The sequence below is a fragment of the Platalea leucorodia genome, assembly GCF_965183815.1.
Source record: "Platalea leucorodia genome assembly, chromosome: 6".
Taxonomy (NCBI): domain Eukaryota; kingdom Metazoa; phylum Chordata; class Aves; order Pelecaniformes; family Threskiornithidae; genus Platalea; species Platalea leucorodia.
This window is the reverse complement of record NC_138828.1, coordinates 69075571-69093124: the sequence shown is the minus strand read 5'-3', so window position 1 is coordinate 69093124 and position 17554 is coordinate 69075571. Positions and strand designations below refer to the sequence as shown.

Below are 17554 nucleotides of genomic sequence, written 5' to 3'. Positions count from 1 at the left end.
GCTATACCTTGAAACATCCACACACCGTTCAGGCTTTAAATTTAACTTGCAGAGAGATAAAATTATATAGCAGTGGATGTTTCTTGCACCTTTTACATCACTAATTCATCTTCCAAGAATACAGCACAATAGTAAACCCAAACAGCATATTGTATGCGTTTTCAGGTAAAAATTTGGCAAGTGGAATAGATGACAACAGTTTCCGAATGCAGTGACAGAAATAACATGACTTTCTCCCCAAAACCAGTCAGCTATAGAAAATGGTCTCGCTCCCTTAAACATAACAGATCATAGGCAACATAAAAGGTTTAAATTGCAACTTCATTGCAGAAATTGGGAACTGAAACAAGTATTAAAAAAGAAATTAATTAATCAATCAGACTTGTGCAGCCATGGAAGTACAGAGCTCATTCCCAATGGCTCCCTGAAATACGAGACAGATCTGAATGCATGTTGACAAGTTTAAATACAGACAACATTCCTGCCCCCTGTTTAAGCTATAATTATTTAAAGCAGCCTGATGTAGAAAGTTATTTAGAACTGTGATCTTTTTGTCAAGACTCACTGTGTTTTGTGGTAATACAGATTATTTAGCAGTCCACAGAAGGCACTGCGTTCTTAAAAAATGGGGAAGCAAAATATTAATGTAAGCCGTCACTGAAATGGGCATGAAGAAGTGATAATGTTTTAGGGCATAATTTACTAGTGATGATAGTATTAAACCTGTTACAGAAAAAATTAGTCCTTTGATCTCAAATCGTTCATAGCATACTGTCTTCAAAGATCTTGGAAACAAAAAACAGCTAAGAATCTAACAGTTGCAAGAAAGCATCATTAATTTTATGATGAACGTAGTTAATTCTTAGCATCTAGGCACTGCCATGAAACAAGTCTGCCTCTGATCATCAGTCCCGTGAAAGCAAGCTGCCTAATTTCTAGGCATTATTAGAAGTTAGTAGCGTGCAAATAAATTAAACAATGCCTAAACACCTGTTGTGCAGATGAGTACTGTTGCATTTGCCTTAGAAACATACTATAGCAGAAAAAAGTTTTTGCTATTTTTATTCTACTTAATCATAACTGAAAATGGTTTTGAATGAGGTACAATAAAGCTAAGGCTTGGAGGTTCAGAACTACGTATGCTGGTTTGGGCTGTTCTCAGAGGGAACAGAATGCCGCCGTCTCAATGCTGTGATGAACGCAGCTATGTAAATCTTGTCATTTGAGCTGGATTAGTCGCAAATCTTTAATTCATAAGAGTTTTTTGGCATTACAAATGCAATTATGTTATGGAGGGAGATCATCTCAGAAATATGATGAGACGGTCCCTGGGTGGTTTATAACCCAGCAGACTTCTGAATTAAGGAAGGTCAAACAATAATTTGCAAATAAGTCATTTCCTTTTCTGCAATTTCTACTACTTAAATTTAATTTAAAAACAGCTGTGAGTAGTAAACTGATAAATATGAAATGTCTCAGCAACAAATACGATATACAAAAGAACTTCTTCAAACACACATCTCTAGAACTTTAAACTGGAAAGACAGGTAACAACAACCACTACAATTTTAAGAACAGATACCTTCAGTACAGCTCTTAAATCTTTACTTGCATTGTAAATAAATTTCTTAAACTTTAAACATAAATTATTGTTACTGTTTTGAAATTTATGATAAGTGCCCCAATAAAAACACTGAAACCTAACTTTAAGTACTTTTGTTTTTTCCAAAATTTAGCCTCCATTCCAAATGGAAAATATGATCCATAGATAAAAGAGCACCATCTAAATGAGAATAAGAATATTTTTTTCGATTAAGAAAAACATCACATGGCATTCTTACAGCTTCTAGACAAGAATTTTTAGCTAGGCTTCCATTTTATGTACAGGAAAAGAATCCATTATTTGAAGAAAATAATCAAGATTTCAATAGTTTGAAATAGACAACTTTGAGGGCAAGCCTGTGTCCGTAAAATATCAAGTATAATCTCTGCATAGTTGTGAAATCCACACCTTAGATAATAGGAGCCTGTGACAAGATCCATCTGAAAAGACTGATTTCCCTAAGCATCTTAATTTTTATGTGTGCGTGTATTTTAATGTTAAATGTGAAAGCCCTCTTATTCTAATTCCTAGCAGGACCACAATTTAGAAATATTCTACCCTGACCTGCAAAGTGAAAACAAAGAATAAGAATACCTACATAAGACCTGCTTGGAAAAACACGAATGTAGTCACATCACTCGCTAATGGCCTGACAACTGATATAAAACATTCAAAACCAAGTAGAAATGCATAGGCTTATGTTTTTGAAAGGACTTTAAGTCCTAAGCTAATGTTAAATTAAGGGCATTTCTACTGGTAGGCATGCAGTGAGAAAAGCAGGTCTAAAGTCGATCATCACTGGAGAAAGAGCTACAGCCAAGTTAAGATACCTGCCCCACTTACGGATAAACCATGACAGAAGAGAGAAGCACAGGTTCCTTTTATGTATGCCTAGAAGTGGAGACAGTCAGGAGCACGTGGCAGTAAGTAGAGGACGGAGAGTAGGTGAGCTAGCACAGCCATTGAAATAAAAGTTTGTGAAACTCCTGTTTAAATTTAATTTGTGGTAAGGAACCGATAAAGCTGAATGCAGACATAAGTCAGGTGAGTTTCTGCTGTTGAAAGACCAAATCAGACAGTAAAATCTGTCAGATATTGACAAAACCAAACAAAAGAATACAGAAAAAAAGCCTAGGTCTCCATAAAGCATGACATTTCTCACTAAAGATTTATATCCTCTAAATAGAGCAAGAGATACCATTATTTGTACTCCAAAGAACATCGAAGAACAACCTAAGCAGCCTTTACTGATGTCTAGAATATGAGAGAAATCAGCATCAGAAAAAGGTCCCCTTCCTTCAGTTATGAAAAAGTGGAAAGAGAAATATAAATTGCTCGACCTGTTCCACATGAACAGAATGTGCAATTTGCCATGAGAATGGGAGCAGAAACAGTAACTTTTCTAGAATTATAGAGTGTCCAGAGCTGTTGGCCCAAAAGCATGGAGCTAGAAAGACAAAGTCTGTTTGTACATCCTGATTTTGGAAAAGACATTTACACTGCAGGGAAAAAAATAAAAGTTGCCTGGTCTTCAATAAGAAAAAGTGGATTAAAAAGTAGGCATAGCTATTCAGAAAAGATTTTCCACACCTGGGTTTGAAGAAATGTATGACAAAGGCTGACTGACATCTTCCTCATGTGATATTCTAAATCTCTTATCGGGTGTAAGAGATAGTATGGACCAGCAGAAGTACACAATGCCAAATATGCGTTAAAAATAAAACAGGGAGTGCAACTGGGCTACGCTTATTCGGCAGTGCTCCTGAGAGTACGCTGTGGCACTCACAAACATCCAGCTTGGCAAAAGAGAAGCCGACGCATGATCTGAGAATCAGTTAAAGTTTGGTACTAGGCAGAGCAAAGTACGAAGAGAGGATGCAGGTGAATGTGGAACAACCAGAGTGGAATGGTCCGAATGGCCTGAACAGGGGTCCAGACGTGGGTCTGAATAAAAGAAACGAATAAAAGCAATGGTGTGATATAAACAACGGTTCAGCAGGGCCCATGGCACATGCGGGTTAGGCAGTTCTTTAACAAAGGTGTAGGCAGGATCACATATGAAGCACAAGTTGATGTTATATTACTGTAAAAATACAAGTAAGTATCATGACAAAGAAAAAGCAGTGGGATAGCTGACATTGGAAGAGAGCGCTAGTGACCATGGTGTAATTTTCACGATGGGAGCTGAGCCGTTATGAGGAGCGGTCAGACATTCTGTTGGGGCTCATCAGCCTCCCGGGGAAAGTGTGCACACTTTCTATGCCTCTGTGAGAGAGGGGAAGAAAGGTAGAAAGCTGCAAGGAAAACATAGGTAGTCTGACTTATTAAAGTGAGTAATATAATGTTGACAAAAATCACACATTGGGGGAAAAAAATGAAGTGAGCATTTAGATGAGAAAACAAGTCAGTCAGCTGAAAGCTGGCAATCCAATAAGGAAGAAAAAGAAATAACAGATGGAGGAGATATGAGAACTGAAGTAATTCAAGATGGTACCTTATGCATTGCAAGGAGATGGTGGAGAGAGATGTGTCTCAAGAACAGTGTTATTTTATCAAGGTACACTGCAACCAATCAAAACATTATTTTGAGTTGTAACCTGGTTAGGAACCTGATAAAAATGTGTGGAGTACATTTTAATTATTGCTCGGTTACAATAACTTCAATATTTTATTTGACTATCGGTGAAATAATTTCTATTTTCTTTTCTAGCTTTTTAATAAAGCACGATTAAAAAAATCCTTGCAAACAACAAAGTAATTAAAAATGCCAATTAACTTCTAAATTGGGACCTCAATCTAGGTTCTGTTTGCAATATTTCAAAGAAGTGATTTTCTCTTAAAATGGTACATTAGAAATGTTCTCAGTTCATAGGTAGCACATATCCCTATACAAATGTATATAGGTACAGGTCTATAAATCATACATTTCTATACACTTGTATTTGTTAAAAAACATAACTTGAGTTTCCAAACATTTCGTTCTGATTTATTTTAAAATATCTAATAATATCTTTTAAATAACTAGGAAGTAAACCTTGTTAATGAGGACTCCATAAACTCTCTTTGCTAGATTACAGACCGAAGAACACCGTCATGTTTCATACTACATTGAGACCACAAAGCATGACACCCAGTTACCACTAAGGCCAAAACTGTCAAGCTATGATGTTGTAGTGGTGTGCGCATGTGAATGCAAAACGCTGCTCTTAAAATCTTGGGCTTCCCATATAAAACAATTTCCATTCAGGTACATCCATCTAATTAGTTGTTGGTCATTGTAAAAATATCTGGCTTAATTAAAACCTGAAGGCTGTCAACAGCTTTCAGAAACACTCAGTATGCTAGGGAACACTCAAGATTCAAGGCCATTTTAAAGGGCAGGGTCTTTCTTTTTCATGTTGACCATAGGAAACACCAGAGAAAAAAAGCCTTATGATAAGCAAATGCTGTCCTTAAAATATGGTAAAAATCTTATTTGTATTAAATTAATATCCAGTTACCAAATGAATACAAGGAAGAAGGAACATAAAAAATGAAATATAATTTCTAACAGCTACCAAATGTTTACCTACATTCAAAACAAAATTTCGGATAAGTTCATAAGATTTAGCACCACTCTGTAAAGCCCTGCAAACAAATGTTTAGGCTTTCTCCTGAAATATATTAAAATAATGAAAACATTTCTATTAGTCTCAAATCTTGTTTAAACAATGTCTTTAAGGCACAACTGTGTAATTATAGCAAAACAAAAGGACACCGCTAGCAAAAGGATAAAGAGTGAATAAATGCGGCACTACGTTTGGCTTGAAAAGCTGAAGGAGGTGTTGAATTGTCAAAGGACAGACTACAACTATCTTTTGATTGAGTGAAAGAGGAATTAGGGAAGGAAAAGCTACCCAAGAATACATGCAAATAACAGCCCAGTCATCTCACATCGTTTTAAATCTTCCCCTCGATTCTGGAACCAGAATCTGCACTTTCTGAATGTAACTAAGTGAAGATTCCAGTAAAAGACACTTTACAAAAATTTGGTGAAAAACCCCACCACCACTAGCTTTAGCATAGAAACAATAGAGGAATGCAATCTAAGGCACAGTACACATGCATGAATTAAAGCATCTTTCTTGAGCAGGAGTATTTTCATAGAGCTCAACACCAAAATGTGGAATTGTCTCAGTATAATTAACCCGCTTTGTGATGGGTCAGACTACATAAATACTTTATTTACAAGTTACATCATCACAGGCTGTGTTGATTGACCTTTATCCTTTTCTATCTAACATCAGCCGAAGCTCTGCTTTAAGGTAGTAAACTCTTAAGAGAAGGGAGGATTTTAAAAAGGATATGTACTTATATTTTCAAAAGCATTAGGCAGGCCTGGGAAAACCACTATTTTCTCTTCTAGAGAAAGGCTTAAGCAGAAAGACAGAAGCCTGCCTGTATTTATATAGCGTTATCAGTTCACTACAGAAAGCTGAAAAATTTAACCGTTTCCTCAGGGCTGAGAACAATAGGAAAGCATGAGTATGAGTTTCTCGGGTTTTGAGGAAATAAAATTTCAAAGAGATAACAAAACAATACTGAATAAAATGATTAAACTCACCACCACCACCACTTATGTATAAAACTGGGTATATAAATCCTACATAAAGGCTTAATGATCATGACACTAAACTACAGAAATTTCCTTGCAGGTAAAGGAAATGAAAGACTTCAGAGTTGAGTTCTTTGAAAGAAGTCTACTATTCAAATAAGCAAAAGTAAAAATCCTTAGCTCAGAACCCTCAAAAGAACGTGAGGAACAGCATACCCCAAGGCAAGGAACAGCACCCAAAATTTATATACGTCACACTAGGTCACATGATGGCAGAGAAAGACATGGGAAGGACAGACTATATAATTGCATTTGGCAAGTGGAATTCCAGAGCGTAAAACAAGATGGAGTATTGCCCTGTGGTATTAGAGCTGCTGTTGTTGCATTTAGGGGAATGAGGCAGAGACCATTAAGTTCATTAAATGAGTCAGGATTTATTACACATGTATAATCAACTATATATCAAGTCCACCTTTCTGCTTTTATACTTCTGCATTAAAAATGGCCCACTTACTGAGAACAGTCATTCATTTCAATATTGTTTCTACATTTTCTATTAACTTTCTTACTTTGTTTTATGGCTGTCTGTGAAAAAGTAACTTCTTGTCTGGCAATTACAGTTATGAAAATTTCTATCATCTACTTAGTCTGCATCACAGGTGAAACTTATTCTGAAGCCAAGTAACCTGCTGATGAAAAGCCTTTGCGGAAAGAGCTAAGACGTGGCTGTTGAAAAGGATTTCTCAAAATCAACAGATATAATGACTGTTACACTATGTCTCTTTTGCGTTTTACATAACCCAGTATTTCAAATTTTTTCCACATTAGGAGTGTAAAACGTGCTCCTTCATGAAAGCAAAAGCTGAAGAGACTTGCTAAAAACAATCTTTTTTGTCACTACATCATTGGTGTGAGACTAATGTCTTCCACAGTAGTAGGAAAGTGAGTCACATTGCGTAACCTTATCGCTACTGGATTGCACTACCGTAAGACAATTAAGCAACAATACTGGAATATTAATCCCATACTAACATAGATGTGTAAAAAGAGTTCATAAAATTTTCCCTCCCAAATTTAAAAAAATGTATGGTAACGGAAGTCAAGTTTAAGAAGAGTTTTGTCTGTTGTCATATTAATATAGGTGTTATTTTACATGCACAATCAAGAGACCAATTAGACTCGTAAAAATACCAAGTTTTCATAGTTAGATTCCTCACTCTTGTAGTCAACTTTCAAATGCTTACAAAGATTAGCAAATTCTCATTTTAAATACTGCACTAACTTGATCTCATTAAGATAGAATTTAAAAACAGGATTCAAATATAATGAAAATTAGAACTGGAAATTTATATTTTCTGCCAAAAAATACAATAGATTTTCTTCTAAAACTCCAGACTACTTGAAGAAAACCCAAATTATAAGGGAGAAAATGAAAAAAGTTCACTTTAGATGAAGAAAATATCCTAGCTTCAAGTGATCGGAATTGATTTTTAAAAGCTTTTCTATGTGACCTCCCACCCTGGTACGAAGGGTAAGTAGACAGGTATGTCATGTCATCACAGTACTGCCTGCTGCTGTAGAAGGTCCACAGCCTCCTTTGCATCTGTGATAAATCCACACCCTCTGAAGTAGATTTTTAAAATATTCAGTACATTGCAAGTTCCTAAAATGGGGTCTTTTATTGTGTCCCATTTTATTGTTGGATGATAGTTTCTCTTATTTTAGCCTGGCTCTCTTGAGGCCTTTTTGGATCTAGTTTGGCCAAGTCCAAAGCACGTGAATGTGGTCTTCAGTGTTATAAGGAAACACACTGAACCACCTCATGGAAAGAAACATAAATACTTTCCTAAAAACATGCTTATGTAATTTTCTTTGCCACCACAGACAGTAATAATGTTTCAGTGCTGCTAAGGAAATTAAAATGGTCAGAACATAGATTTACAGTAAAAGGGAACTGCTCCTCAACACATCAAATGCGTTGTTGAAGCAACAGTTCAGAAATCAAGTAGTAACAAATAGCATATGGACCAATGTATCTACCATCCACCTTATCTTGAATAAAACAGGCAATATGAAACAGTGATCAACTCTCTTCTGTTGCTACAATGAGCACACAGCTAGTTCTAGTTGCTTGATACTACCTTCAGCTGTAAGAACTCAATTGCTTTATTCTCACTTGCAGATTCTAACAAAAATTGAGTATACATAAAAATTGAACAACAACATTCTGCCTACCTGCGACAATGCTTCACAACAAAACAGCATCACAACACCTCTCTCTTTCAAGAATATTCGGTAAGACACCAAGATCAGTAAAACTTGAAGGAAAACTTTAAATATTGACCATAAATGCGTGTATAAGAACATTTCAAGCATGACAACAGAACAATGATATAATTTATGATACCACATCAACAAAAATACAGTCTAAAGAACATATGAATGAATAATGATGCTTTCATGTGCATTAAACTTCCAGATGCAGGAATTATGTTTGAAAACACATGCATGCACAGCTAGAAATCATGTTCCTTCTTTTTAGCCAGCAGCTATACTCTAGACTAAAAATGTTTCTATGATTTCCTTGGCTAGTACAGACAGTACACAATGTTGAATCAACATGCCAAAACAAGACATCCTTTTCTATATCAGACAATCCTCTGATACTGCAACAGTACCCCTAAAAAAGAATTGGGGTTACAAGTGTGGAGAAAATTCCAGAATCATAATTCTTTGTCTTTTACCATTCCCTTTACCAATGAACTTTCTGTCGTATCCTTTCTAAAGACAACGATTGATATGAGAAACTATGAGTAAAAGGGAAAATAACAAAAATTGTAAATGAAATAATGTAAAATATCAAAACAGTTATCAGATTTCCTAAAGATCCAAAACTAAAGGAGGAAAGTTATCAGGTAAATAAAATTGAGTCCCAATTAAAACTAACATGAGACCATATCACAGTAATAGGTCTTACATTATCATAGCAAGAAAAAGCTTAAAGATAAATATAATTCGAATGCAAAATTTTCTCAACTACAGTCAAAACTATGAAATAAAAGTGTGAGAGAGCTCTTTCTTCATTTGCAAAAAAGAAACAGATAGATGTTACCCTTTCCTTTTCTAGTTCGGGCTTTTTTACAACAACCTTGTGTCAAGGTTTGAACTTCTTAAAACCAAGTTTTTTATGTTGAGTTTGGCCCCAAATCAGTGAATTAAAATACAAAATAATAGCCTAAAGATAAAAAATGCTGTACTTTGGAAAAGCAAGGTTACACTGAATGAGCTTAATATGAAGAATTTTATATATCACATAAAGCACAAAAGAAATAAAGTATACAAGAGCCATAATGCTGTTTATGTTACAACTTAAATTAACTTTTCAGTTTATTATCAGGGATAGTTTTCTACAATATAGAATACAAAGGGGGACATTAGATCTTGCTCTGATATTTTGAATAGTTTTTTTTATTCTTTGGGCAATATAATCAGATTAGCTAATACAATATTGTTTCTACAAATGAATACTTCTGCAGTAATTCAATTCCTATTGCAGAACTCTTTTTTTTACTTGGCTAGTATTTCACACCTTAGTCATTTTATTGAAACGAGTTGAAACTTCTGTCTAAGGAGATCTCTTCACCCAACAGAAGAAATAATTTCACAAGTGTACCCTTTTTGTAAGTGATATAATGGCTTTTCTGAGATTACAGTTGTATTACAATGTATTATAAATATCTAGCTTTAAAAATGGATTTTGATTTTACACTAGCCTAAAAAGATTCCAATCCAATGCATTTAGCAGAGTAACTGTATAGTGTACTTGTCTAGAATAATTCTGCATTTTAAATTGTTCTGTAAGGATTCAATGCGCAAACCCTTTAGAGTCAGCAGATTTCATTTGGCATTGAATGGATACTAAAACGGATCTCTGAATGAATACTTCTCAGAAGTACATAGTACTGGTTTTTACTGTATAATTATAAAACCGTTACAGATTTATATTAGAAATCATTCAATGACCCTTTTTTTAAACAACTATATGTTAATACACTGAATTTCTGCTTCATTTTATAATTTACCCTTCCTCACAATATGAGAAACTACACAGTGGAATGAAATTCTGTTTCTTTTGAAATCAATAACCAGTTGAGACTGACTTCAGACATGTCAGAACTTGATTTGCTTCTGTTTGAACACATTAGTTTGCTCTTTTTCTTTTACCTTGGTGTGTTATAGCCGTAATAGAATGTAACACACCTATTAGAGCTGAAAGATTTGTGTAAAACATTACATACATTTTAAAATTGCGCTTTCTGCATTATTCTGATGCTGTATAATGTTTAATTTCATGACTTCTCTGAAATTAAAATGAATATCATGCAATAAAAAAAAAATCCAAAGTGCTTAGTTGTTTGATTTCTCCAATTCTTTAAGATTGCAATTTTAAGATGAAGCGGGGAACAGGAACTTACCTACTTGGTACTTTGGGTAATAAGTTGCCATTTGTCCACTACTGCATGATTGTCTCTTATGCCTTTTTCTTATATTTGTATCAGTGGTCTCCCATTGTGGACTTTTTCTTTTGTTTATTCTGATAAGAACTTCAGAACTACCAGCAGGATTATCATCATGGTTTACACCACTACTTAATTTTCTGCTGTGAAACTGGTCATCCAGCCTTTCAGTCACTTTAGAAGAATTAGATCCTTTAGATGTTTCCATTTCATTTTCTTGTTTCTTTAACGCATTTTGCTTAGTAGAATGGGACCTTAAAAGAGGATGTCTTTTTTCTTCCATATAGGCCTGATTGTTTTTACTTTCAACAGCTTCAGGAGAATAAATGACATTATTTAATTTAAATGAATTGTGCTGCTCAATATGGTTGATTTTTCTCAGAAATATCCTACAATCTTTAAAGGTTTTGGCTTTCCAAGTATTTTGAAACAGTTTATCTTGGCCTTGTTCTTTTCTACCACTTTGTTGGCAACAAATTGTTCCATTTGTCTCTGCATGTGACTTAAGTATATTTGCTAAACCAGGATGTGGGTTAAAGTCAGAAGATCCCATCATCTGTTGAACAAATGCATCTCTGGCTTCATTTTCAGTTGGCAAGAGGCTACTCTGAGATTCTACCAAAGTCTGAGTGGGCTGGATTTCTACTGTATTTTTTTCCTGGAGCTTGGGTATTTCATCATTGGTTTCCCCACTTGTACTTTTAAACAACTGGCTTTGGCAAAAGAACTGCAAATTTTTCTTTTTTGATTTCCAGCCTCCGGGAGCCTGATTATAGAGCTTTTTCGTTTGTCCCCACCTATCACGCTGTAACTTCTTAAATTCATTTCTTTTTAATCTGGCTAATGTGAAATTACTTTTCATGCTTAAGACTGGAGACCTCACCATGTTATGTAATATTTGTAATTTCCCTGCTGGTTTTGAAGGAGAGGATAGTGCAAACTTTTTAAAGTGCTTTCTGAAAGGGCAAGTACTAAGATCAGATTGTTTAGTTTCCATCTTTATCTCTCTAGTACTAACTACTTCTAAAGGATTGCGAGCATTTGCCTTTCTCACTAGAGAGAGAGACTGTGTTTCTGTAGTTTGCATAAACCAGGTGCAGAGTTCATTCATATTACACTTTTTCTGAAAAAGCATTTTTATAGGTGATGTTTCAAGTTCTACAAGGCAGGAGTCTAAAGGGTTTGACATTTCAGTATTACAGTCTTGTTCAATGGGATCCCTTTTTTCACATACACATTTATCAAACTCATTTCCCCCCACTCGCAACCAGGTATTAGTTATCTGTTCAAATCTATTATTTAGTTCTTCCAACAAAGTGTCACTTGACGTGGAAGTAGCCCACCACCTGAGAGAGGGATTCGATGAAAAAATGGGATCCGATGATACTTCATTAATGGGCCCAAATTCACCATCCTTAAGATCCTTTTTTGTATTTCCTGAATTTCTCAGTTCTGAGGTATCTTTGGATGCTGTGCTCTGATTTGATTGCCTACGTTTTTCCTTTCGATCTTTAGCTTTTTTCAAATGGAGTTTGTAAGATTTATGTAGTAAGGCACTTCTACAAGTAAATGCACTGGAAGATGCTAATGAATGTAAAAAATGCAGCGAGGGCTTTCTGTCTCTAGCAGAATGTCTCAATGGAATTTCACGTTTTCTTGACACTGTTGTAATAACGTTGTTTGATCCTTCCTCTCTAGAATCTTTCTGTGTGCTCTTTACTTGACCCATATTATTGCACAGTTGATTTTTTCTCTCCTGTGGTATGTTTTTTTCTAACACATTCTGCTGTTGTAAAGGAGGCAAGCAGTTGCTAATACTCACTTTTCTTTCCTGAGGTGAAACTCTATTAACAGTCACTGATATGCCGGAGATTTTTACTTTTGCTGGCCTACCAGGTTTTCGAATGGTGGTTAACGGTTTCTTAACTGGCCGTATAATATTGCTGCAAGGATGTGGTGATGCTAGGTTACTCTTGATAGGTCTGACATAGTCATAACCAGAGACCTCGTTTTCAGTAGAAGAATTCTGTAAGGCTTTTACTATTTCAGTCAAAGCACTTTCAGTTTCTGCACTGTGCCTCGCTTTGCTGTGGTCCTTGGCAAAATTAGAGTCGATGTGTTGTGTGGGCAGAATGCTGATTACGTTTAGGTTACCTTCAGAAACATGTCTCTTAGTTCTTCTTGACCTCCCAAAAACAACTGTCACAGTAATATTTTTGTTGCTGTTAACTTCTTCCATTACTGCTGCATCAGATTTGGCACTTTTACCATCACTGCTGAGTTCAGGTCTAGGTTCTGTGCTTTCAGTCACGTCTATTTTTGGTTTTGGAGGCCGTCCAATAGGTCTCTTAACCTGCTTAACAACTTGAGGACCTATTTTCTTTGGTCTACCAGGTTTTCTTTTTAAAACCGATTCACTGCTACTGCTTGATTTCTCCACAACTTCGTCATTTTGTTTCGAGTCATTTAAGTTAGTTTGAGCAGCTGGACAAGAGCTTGTAATTGCTTCCGCATAAACACAACTTGACTCCTCCTTGGTATCATTTTCACTGTAATCACAATCCTTGACACAGATTGCATGAGAAAGGTCTCGGGTGGCCTGCTTGTCTAACAAAGTGTTTGTGTGCCCCTGAAACAAACAAATATCCGTGCTTCCTTTAGAAGATGCAGCTGCAGATGTCAAAGTATATTTGACTCCTTCGCTACTATTAACCTCTGAGACAAACATAAGCTTAATAGGACTAGAGTAGTTTAAGGGAGATGAGATCTCCCCAGCTTCAGAAGTTGTATTCAAGTCCCCGTTACTGGAAGTTGAACCGGACGAATCAAAGGTCAGAGATTTCAAAAGGCTGTCATTAATTTCTTGATCTATAAGCATTTCTTGTTTGTTTGTTGTCACACACACCGTTTGGATTTTACTGCTGCTTGGCACATGTGAATGTGGAAGGAAGCTTTGTCCTGTGCATCCCATTTCACTCAGAGTGAAAGGTAAGCCTCTTCTAGCAGCTGGGTTCATAACCTGTTCATAAGTATTATCTTTTAATTTTTGGCTTATTTTGTAACTATCCAGCAATGAGTTGTTAGTCTTTCTGGCTAAGTTTATCGTATCTTCTAAACGTTCTACAACAACTTGCAGATTTGTGTCTCTCACAATTTTGCACATATTTATGTCACTGCATCTTTCAGCATGAACATCTTTATTTATTTTCATTTTTTCCAAACTTTCTAAAGACTTTTTTGCATTGGATGACTTTCTAAACACAATATTGTTTGTTACATACACGGAGTACCATCCAGGAGGCACAACGTTACGTTTAGTTCTGCCCAAGATTCCATTACTGTCATCCTTCAGAGGAATCTGATTAGTCTCCTTTAAGGCTGCACAATCTCCCTGTGGTTTTGCGAGTTTTGCCTGGCTGGCTGCAATAGCACTGTTTTCTGAAAGAACTAGAAAGCCGGAGCTGGTTTGAAAATTAGTAAGAGGTAGTTTGAAAGCCTCTGTTTGGTGTACTGGAAAGCACATTGGTTTGGTTTGACAATTCATGCACGGATTACTTTCAAGATGTTGCAAAGCCTCGTCTTCTCTCACAGTAAAACTGTGTCTTTTATTTGGATACATTCTATCAAATTTTTTTGTAGACTTCTTTGCATTTCTCTCAGAAATTGACTTTTTTCTTACAAGAGTTTCATCAAGGCTTGCAAGCTCCCTCTTGATTTGCAAAGACTGTCGTCGAATGAATGGTGAATCAGGAGAATTATACATTGCAAATAAAGTTTCCTGACGCTTGCGAAATCTTGTTTGGATAATTTTATTTTCCACTTGTTTATCATGTTGGCGAAGTAATTCCATAAAGCTGTAATCACTTGCCTTAGCATTATGTAAAAGAGAGGTTATGAAGTCTCCTAATTTGACATCATTTTCTGGTGCCCTGTCACTGCTAGAAAGCTTTACAAGATTTGTTGCTATATCTGTAGTGTCTATTGATTTTAACTTTTCATTAATACGGTCCATTAAATCTTGAAAAATAGCAGAATGTTCACCTTTCTCAGCCTTCTCGGAATTTATATAATAATTGTTGCTTTCCTGGTCTGTTGATAGCAACGTTCCATCTGAATATTCAGTCTCTTTTCCTCTGCATGTTTTACCTTCATATTCAAATTCTCCTTTGCTTCCTTCAGCTGGCAAGAGAGACGGAGGCTGGTTGATGGATATTTCAAGCTTGTTATCATCTAAAGTTGGAAAATCTATAACCAATCCTTCCGATGATTCAAATTCTTTACACTGTACAGGTGACAGTGGAGGCGGTGATGGGCTGCGAGATCTACTAGAATTTTTAATGCTGTTCAAGAGATCACAGTCCTTAGTTGAATATGTACATGCTGCTGCTTTCACAGAATGCCTGTTATAATTTTGCAATTGTTCAGCACAATACTTATGAGAACTACATGCTTTGTTCACCATTGTCTTAATGCATCCAATTGCTACAGCTTGGCACGACAAAGGATGGAAATCTTTAATACAGACAGACAGAGGTGGTAAACAAGTGTTTGGTCTTTGATTTTGTAAACAGCACCTTTTTGTCAGCATATGTCCATTGCAATTGCAAAATGAAATGTGAACATCCTCTTCAGTAAGGGAACTGGGAGTTTCAGAGTGGACCAAATGTGTTTGCTTGCAACTGCAAACTATAGGAACATTTTCATCTTGTATTAAAAATTTTAACATAGCCAAAGTCTGTTGCCAGTGATATGAACAAAAAGACTCCAAAACTTTGTTTAATGTTGATTTTCCTTTTTCCAAATTAGCTGTTTCCTCTGAATTTGCATCAGCTGTTGAGCTTGAACTGAAAATGAAAACAAATCAAAACAAAATATAAATTACTGTAAAACACCATATCTAATGTTTGTTATAATGGTTAAACTCAAGCCTAAAAACCTGATGTTTGCAAAACAGTTCTGTTCTATTTGCACTATTCAATCATACTTGCAACTGTCACTAGCAATAATGTGCATCTTATCTATAGCAGTGATAGCCCTACCATAAGAAAAATAATCAGGAAGAAATTAAGGGACAAAAATAATTTGAAACATAGTTTCTCGTATCTAAATGTAATTACAATAATATTAACTTTCTGATATTTCAAACTACCTTAGTCATTAATGAAGGAAAACCTCACCAAAAACCTGGGGAGCTTCGTATTACTCCCAGTTCACAAACTGAGACACAAAGAAGGTAAATGACTTGCCTAAGGTCACAATTCAAGGTTGTGACAGAGGCAAAAATGGATCCGCCTCTCCTGAATCCCAGCCTAAGGTATTCAGATACCAAAGTGTATCGAATGCTCTTCAGGATACTCTTGAAGATCCTTCTAAAGATATTTTTATATTTATTTTTAAAGAACACTTAACAGAAAATGGAAAAAATAGCCACTTGCTATTGTTACTGTTGTTTGCAGATAAAAGTTTCCCTTCTAGTTTTTAAATAAATTGCAGTGGTGTATCACAGGCTCTTCATTGCAATATATTAGACACAGATATACACACATGTGCGTGTGCGCACACACACGTGCGCATGCACACACACGCAGATTCCTTCATTAAACAGAAACAGGGATAATCACCACTGGAATAAATAACTTCTCTGATAAAGGTTAATATCCTTTAAATCTCAAATACAGGGTAGGCCTATATCTAAATAAGACTTCTGAGCAGTTGTTCTCAAGTATATTAGTTCAAAAAAAGATCACTTATAAAATACTACCTTAACTATTTAATTAATTTCTTATAAATTATTAAAACTAATGTCACTACTTACCTAATCAATCATTTATATTGAAAAGCTGAAAATTTTCCATGGTAGAAATTAATACAGATATTTCTTCAATTAAATACAAAATCCTTATGCTGGATAGCAACTATCAGCAGATAGTTAACACCTAATTCAAATGTTTTACTGAAACCAATTGCATGAGCAGAAAATGTTAGAAGAATTCTGTTTTAGAAAAGTATGTATTCTTTAAACATATCACCAAACTCTGAACATGACACTAACTTTTTGACCTACTATTACCTCCTGTAATTTTTTGCATTTAAGCCTGTACATTGGAAAAATTTCATTTTGATTGGGTTTACAACTGTATTGGTCAAGGAACAAGCATATTTAAAATTTAGTGTGCTATATTTATATAAAGTTACCTATTCATTAATTAGCTCATACCCAATGTTATTAGCATCAATAATAACTTTCAGCTTCAGGTTTCTTACTGGAAGTTATACATACAAATGTGTATTTTTATTGTTCCACACGGATTTTAAAGTTTAGAGCTTAAAAATAGCCAACTATGCTTAATAATTCCTCACGTTGTTTCCTTCTCCTGTAATATTTAGTATGAATAACTGAAGTCTTAAAAAGAAAAAATACCTCTTTGCACTTGCAATCTAAAGTAAAAACAGCATTATTCAAGGGCATGTCATTGTCAGGATTTAACTGGTTTTGAAACGCCACTTTGATGAGAAGAGTCTGAGTGTTACTCAGTCCTACAAACTCAGGAGTCACAAGGTGTTGAAATGTATCACTACACTTGTGAAAACAAAGCTTATTCTAGTAATACAATTATGGATAAAAACTAATTGCCTTCCCTACCATCATTACTTTAATTAAATAATGTCTTGAAAGGCCAGATAGAAAAAAGAATGAACATGGCACTAGGTCTTCAATATTTTGTTTGCAAATCACAGTAAATGTGTTAAGTACTACTTTGCTAAAAAGACGGCTGTAGTACAGTCTTTTTAGACTGAATCTCTAGACATATATTTCTGTCTGTCTAGGCTTGCACTGTA

General features: G+C 35.3%; 1 protein-coding gene across 9 annotated transcripts in view; it reads right to left on the bottom strand.

Moving 5' to 3' along the window:
• The window catches only part of LCORL (ligand dependent nuclear receptor corepressor like), an 87478-nt gene that overhangs the window by 5362 nt on the left and 64562 nt on the right, over positions 1-17554 (bottom strand). For 8 of the 9 annotated variants that reach the window (XM_082316135.1, XM_082316139.1, XM_082316140.1 and 5 more), the window contains one exon: positions 10673-15558. The exons of the other annotated variant lie outside the window; for it this stretch is intronic. In XM_082316135.1, the coding sequence (XP_082172261.1) occupies positions 10673-15558 (4886 nt within the window). The remainder of the gene's footprint in view (positions 1-10672; positions 15559-17554) is intronic. 9 annotated transcript variants of the gene reach the window in all.